This window comes from Haplochromis burtoni, unplaced genomic scaffold, assembly GCF_018398535.1.
Source record: "Haplochromis burtoni strain Fernald_Lab_line unplaced genomic scaffold, NCSU_Asbu1 Contig_236, whole genome shotgun sequence".
Classification (NCBI taxonomy): domain Eukaryota; kingdom Metazoa; phylum Chordata; class Actinopteri; order Cichliformes; family Cichlidae; genus Haplochromis; species Haplochromis burtoni.
In genome coordinates this window covers 46,974-53,642 of record NW_024582597.1, presented here as the reverse complement: position 1 = coordinate 53,642, position 6,669 = coordinate 46,974, and the positions used below count along the sequence as shown (strand labels likewise).

General features: G+C 40.7%; 2 protein-coding genes across 2 annotated transcripts in view; both read left to right on the top strand.

Annotated features, from left to right (window-relative positions):
* Positions 1-6: 6 nt before the first annotated feature.
* Positions 7-6,669, top strand: part of LOC102307901 (protocadherin alpha-8) — an 11,008-nt gene continuing 4,345 nt past the window's right edge. The window contains exon 1 of the mRNA XM_014338557.2: positions 7-3,653. Coding sequence (XP_014194043.2) covers positions 1,435-3,653 — 2,219 coding nt within the window. The 5' untranslated portion in view covers positions 7-1,434. The remainder of the gene's footprint in view (positions 3,654-6,669) is intronic.
* LOC102308212 (protocadherin alpha-9) lies at positions 4,199-5,623 on the top strand. The gene is given in 2 exon segments (XM_014338556.2): positions 4,199-5,485; positions 5,487-5,623. Coding segments are annotated over 2 exon segments (627 nt in total). The 5' UTR covers positions 4,199-4,885; the 3' UTR covers positions 5,514-5,623.

Here is a 6,669-nt window from a genome sequence, read left to right as displayed (position 1 = left end):
GCACTTTCAGCAGGTACAGCGCCCCCATGATCACCACCCACCCTGATGGAAGCTGGTCTTACTCTAAAGCTACTCAGCAGTATGACGTGTGTTTCAGCTCAGACACACTCAAGAGTGACGTAGTGGTTTTCCCCGCCCCGTTTCCACCTGTAGATGGAGAACTGATCAGTATTAACGGAGGAGACACTTTTACCAGGACTCAGACTTTACCTAATAAAGAAAAGGTAAGGCTGAACCTTAGATAATGTAAGGTGAGCTGTAACATACAAAAAATTTCTACTTCATGTTTTGATCAAAAATTTAGTTAATTTTCCATTTATTAATTTTATAGTGTATTCATATTTCATAGTTTTTGTATCTGTGTTTTATGTCAAAGGGTAAAAAAAAGTGTTACTGTAGAAATCTTTACGGTAAAAGCTTAGATATGAGCTATACAATATATTTTGAGGGTTTCTGGAGAAAACAATTAACTTTTAGCTTGTTGTCATTCAAATGGTCTGTAAGGGACTGTTCGCTGACATTTCCCCTGGGCTCTTTTTGCAGTCTTTAGAACATCTGGCCTTTGACATGATAATTTTGCCAACAATCACCAGTCATTTTGAAACAAATCACAGAAAAGTGAAATGTATCAAACAGTAACTAAACTCACTGTATACCTGAATATAAATGATCAAGATTTAAAATAAGCACTTCCATTTAACAAAACTTAGAGTCAGGTTTTGTGTTGTTTTGTTTTGTTTTTCAAGCAGCCTTGATATAAACTTTTGTTTGTAAATATACTTGTTATCCATTCACTTTTAAATTAAATTAATATACAATAATATATTTTCTCCTGGATTAAAGCTGTGGCTAGAAGTTAAAAAGGTTGAAAGCATAACAAAAGAAATCACATTTTCAACTATGTCTATTTGTTGACTTATGAAGCCTGTTTATGTTATCATTTGTAATTTGTTTAGAAATAACCAAGGCTCGGTTCTGAAAGTCTTTTAACGGCGTGTCCCTTGGTATAAGGTCAAACAAATAAGGAGTGCCTGCATCAACATAATGATACTCTCTCCATGGTTCTGAAATATGTGGCGATTACATTATACTGTACTATTAGGATCTCACAATATAAAGAAAGAAGGTGTGAGTGACTCGATTAAGAACAAGTCTTATTATTTCAAACATAACAGCAGGATTTGATTGCATTCATTCCTTAACTGTAGTTACTTAAAATGACCATGGGGCGACAGTCTAGACCGTAATACCGCCGGCTGATCGCTGATGGTTGAAGGCCCCTCCCACAATAGAAGGATCATTTTGTCTGTGCTTTGTTAGAATGAGAGGCAGGACGAAGTGGGGAGGCTTGAGAAAAATGCACTGGCATTTACTTTAGTCTCACAAAATACATTTCGCCGCCAAAAAGCGAAAAACAGATCGACATAAGGATCTATGTTGTATGGAATTATGTATCTGCCGAGAAGAAAGGCGTCCTTCGGAATATATCTAATGCTTGTTGTCTTGGAGTATAACTGGGGAGCGGTATCCACTCAGCTCTCATATTCCGTGTCTGAGGAGGTGAACCTGGGGACTTCCGTTGGAAATCTCGCCAAGGATCTGAACCTAAATGTACAGGATCTGGAGTCACGTATGTTTCAGATTGTTACTGGATCAAAAAGGAAGCATTTCGATGTAAATTTGAAGACAGGTTTTCTCTACGTGAGTGAGAGAATAGACAGGGAAGAGCTCTGCGCTAAAGCTACAAAATGCACAATAAACGTGGAGGCTGTGATAAACAATCCGCTGAAACTTTACCGTATTGAAGTCAATATTCTTGACGTAAACGATAACCCCCCGTCTTTCAGTGCCAAATCTCAAACTATAGACATTGCAGAGAGCGTGTTGCCGGGAGCTATGTTCCCTGTGCTGTCGGCTTACGACGCCGATGTGGGGAAAAATGATGTTAACACTTACAAGCTGAACCAGAATGAACATTTTTCTTTAGCGGTGCACAAAGGGGACACTGTTTCGGCAGAGATAGTTCTTCAGAGAGCGTTAGACCGAGAAAAGCAGGCTGTAATTAAACTCACACTGACGGCTATAGATGGAGGGACACCTATTAAATCAGGCACGTCAGAGATCATAATTAATGTGTTGGATATAAATGATAATATCCCAACTTTTAAAAAATCATTGTATAAAACAAGTATTAAAGAAAATGCACCATCAGGCACTACAGTAGTAACAGTGGCTGCAACTGATGCTGACGAGGGTGCAAACAAAGACGTCGTATATTTACTTAATTCGAAAGATCAGGATCGTGTATTAGAAATCTTTGAAATTGATTTGGAAACAGGAATAATAACAGTTAAAGGAACTATTGACTATGAAACAAACCCTGCTTTTGAAATCCGTGTGCAGGCTACGGACAAAGGCCAACCTCCGCTAACAGCACAATGTAAAGTACTCGTAGAGGTGGTGGACCTAAATGACAATGCCCCCGACATCACCGTGACGTCACTGCTCAGTACAGTTAAGGAGGACGCTGAAAGTGGCACTGCTATTGCACTTGTTTCGGTTCTCGACGAAGACGGGGGCAAAAACGGTGAAGTCAAATGCGAGATATTGAATTCGGTCCCCTTTAAATTGGAGACAAATTATAAAAATTATTATTCTTTGGTCATTGGTGGCGTTCTAGACAGGGAACTTGTGTCGCACTACAATATCACTATTAAAGCTACTGATGAAGGCAGCCCCCCTCTCTCTAGCACCAGTGTAGTTACTATTCAGGTTTCTGATGTAAATGATAACGCACCTTTGTTTGGAGATACTGTAATTAATATATATGTGGCAGAAAACAGTCCTGTCGGGACTGTTTTAAAAACTGTATGTGCAACTGACGCTGACGCTGGCGAAAACGGGCAGGTGAGATATTCATTAGTCAGTGATAACGCAGGGCCGCTCTCTACAATGATCAGCATTAACTCAGAGACTGGAGGCATAGTCACTCTACAACCTTTTAATTATGAAGAGTTGAAAATGTTTCAATTTAAAGTCCAGGCCACAGATTCTGGTGTTCCTCCGCTCAGCAGCAACGTGACTGTTAAGGTCTTAATTCTGGATGCAAATGATAATAATCCAACAATTCTCGCTCCTTACTCTCAGCACGGCTCCGTTAACAGTGAGAGCATCCCCTATTCTGCTGAAGCGGGATACTTTGTGGCAAAGATCAGGGCTGTAGACGCAGACTCTGGATACAATGCGCTGCTTTCTTATCACCTGTCTGAGCCCAAAGGAAACAACTTGTTCAGGATCGGAACCAGCACCGGGGAGATCAGGACTAGGAGGAGATTGAGTGACAATGACCTCAAAACTCACCCCTTGGTGGTCTTGGTCTCTGATAACGGAGAACCCTCCCTGTCAGTGACTGTGTCTATTGATGTGGTGGTGGTTGAAAGCACGGCTGAAATCCAGACTCAGTTTAGACATGTGCCTGTAAAGGAGGACAGCTTCTCTGATTTGAACCTGTATCTGCTGATTGCCATTGTGTCGGTGTCCGTCATCTTTCTGCTCAGCCTCATCACTTTAATAGCAGTCAGATGCCACAGGACAGACGGCACTTTCAGCAGGTACAGCGCCCCCATGATCACCACCCACCCTGACGGGAGCTGGTCTTACTCTAAAGCTACTCAGCAGTATGACGTGTGTTTCAGCTCAGACACGCTCAAGAGTGACGTAGTGGTTTTCCCGGCCCCGTTTCCACCTGTAGATGGAGAACTGATCAGTATTAACGGTGGAGATACTTTTACCAGGACTCAGACTTTGCCTAACAAAGAGAAGGTAAGGCCAATGACTAATTTACGTTTATTATTCCCCTCCAATTATTATGATAATTAACAGTGAAATAATACTTTACACACTGTACTACAAAATATTCTTTTTGGAGTAGGCTGGTTTAAGTTACAATAAAAAGTCGCTTTGGCTGTAGTTTAGACTTTTGCGGTGTCCTTTCTTTTGTCTGCATATTTCGCTGTCTATGGTATTAAAAAGTTTACAAAACTTGCCCCATGTAATATCCGTAGCTGTAGGGAGTTATTGTCTTTTCTTGACAACCAATCCACCTAACAGTGTCTTTTTTGTTTTGTTTTGTTTGGGGGTTTTTGGTGGCGGAGGGGGCGGGGGGTATTTTTGTTTCGTTTTGTTTTAATTAAGGCAGTTTTTAAGTTTACTTACTATAAGTCTGTAAGTCTAATTGTAAACGACTAAGTGTAAAGAAAAACTGGATTTCTTGCTTTGTCATTTCAGATGAATACAATTAATAATTTGAGATTTGAAACCTTATTATCTGTCTTACTTTGAAAATGGAGTGCAAACTTTTGCACCTGCAATACTGCTTGGTGATTTGAATTGTACAACTTGCGGTGTTTCACCTGAATGAGAATAGTGACCTTACTGAATATATATTGTTTGGATGATTCAACAAAGAAATGCGACAATAAATACTACGATGCCAGTGTCGGTGATGGCGTAACTTCAAATAAAGTGTTATTTTATTAACGCACGTATAAAAATCTTTTAAATAACTCACAGTATTTTGGAATTGTGTGATTGTGGGCGTGTCTGAGTGAACAGGAATAATTTAGTTCTTACCAATGTGTGTAGTTTCTTCATATTACCACGTAGCGACGCTGTAGACCGTGGCACAGAAAGGTGGACGCTCCTCCCAGGGTAAAAGCGGAATAGCTGTGGTTTTCATCACAAAGAGACGAGGGAAGGGAAGGAGCGGCATAATGGAGCATTTCTCTTTAAAAATATCACAGTCGCCTTGATTTTTGTCATATCCTACCATCTAACACTGGGAACGGATTTGTGGATATATTATTTGCTGTATTCCGGCGGAAGTATGCATTTAACGACGAGAAGAAGCGCTATTGTCACATTTCTTTTGATTGTGCTCTTGGCTTATTATTGGGAAGCGGCGGCTGCACAGCTCTCCTATTCCGTCTCAGAGGAGGTGAATCCGGGGACTAATGTCGGAAATATCGCCAAGGATCTAAACCTTAACGTGCAGGAGTTGGCCTCCCGTTTGTTTCAGATTGTTGCATCTAAAAAGAAATACTTTGAGATAAATCTAAAGACCGGATTTCTGTATGTCAGTGAGAGGATAGATCGAGAGGAGGTTTGTACAGATGAGCCCAAATGCACGGTTACCGTAGAGGCTGTGATAAACAATCCGTTAAAGCTTTACCGCGTGGAGATAGAAATTAGAGATGTGAACGACCACTCTCCATCCTTTAACACGAAATCTCAAATACTGGAAATTGCAGAGAACACACTGCCTGGGTTTAGATTTGCGTTATCGGAGGCAAGCGACGCTGACGTGGGTAAAAACAGTGTTAGTGCATATAAGCTGAGTACTAATGAATATTTCAGTCTTGCCACACATAAAAGAGGAAAGAGTATATCTCCAGAGTTAGTGCTGCAGAAAGCCCTGGATCGTGAGAAACAAGCAAGTATACAACTTTTGTTAACTGCAATAGACGGAGGGTCTCCACCAAACACGGGGACATCAGAAATTGAAGTAAGTGTGTTAGACAGTAATGATAACGCACCAGTGTTCAGTAGCACTCTTTACAAAATTAAAACACTCGAAAATAGCCCGATTGGCACTACGATCTTCACCTTAAATGCGACTGACGCTGATGAAGGAACAAATGGTGAAATAGTGTACTCCTTACGAAGTAAGGATCAGGATCATATTTTGGATATTTTCCAAATTGACCCTGAGACAGGGGTTATTTCAGTCAAAGCCAAAATCGACTATGAAGAAAGAAAAGCTTTCGAGATCCGAGCAGAAGCTAGAGACAAAGGCCAGCCTCCCATGGCAGCCCATAGTAAGGTGCTGGTTGAAGTAATAGACTTAAATGACAACGCTCCTGAAATCAAAGTGACGTCACTTCTCAATGCAGTGAATGAGGACGCTGAAATAGGCACTGCTATTGCACTTGTTTCAGTTCTAGATACAGATAGTGGTAAAAACGGTGAAGTTGAATGTGTAATCTTAAATAAAGTTCCGTTCAAACTGGAGACAAATTACAAAAATTATTACTCTTTAGTTGTTGATGGACATCTAGACAGAGAGGAGACCCCTCAGTACAATGTCAAAATTTCAGCTACGGATGAAGGGAGCCCTCCACTTTCTAACACTAGTGTTATCACTGTTTACCTTTCTGATATTAACGACAACGCGCCACGTTTTTCACAGTCTTTAATAAGTGTTTTTGTGAAAGAAAACAGTAAGGTAGGAACAGTTATAAAAAGGGTCACTGCAGTCGATATTGACATCAGAAACAACGGTCAGGTGAGCTATTCACTAATAGATAGTAATAGTAAATCACTTCCTCTCCCAACAATGGTAAACATTAACTCAGAAACTGGAGACATAATCAGCCTGCAGTCTTTTAACTACGAGGAGTTGAAAATGTTTCAATTTAAAGTTCAGGCCACAGACTCTGGTGTTCCTCCGCTCAGCAGCAATGTCACTGTCAACGTTTTAATTCTGGATGAAAATGACAATAATCCAACAATTCTTGCTCCTTACTCTGAGCATGGCTCCGTTAACAGTGAGAGCATCCCCTATTCTGCTGAAGCGGGATACTTTGTGGCAAAGATCAGGGCTGTAGACGC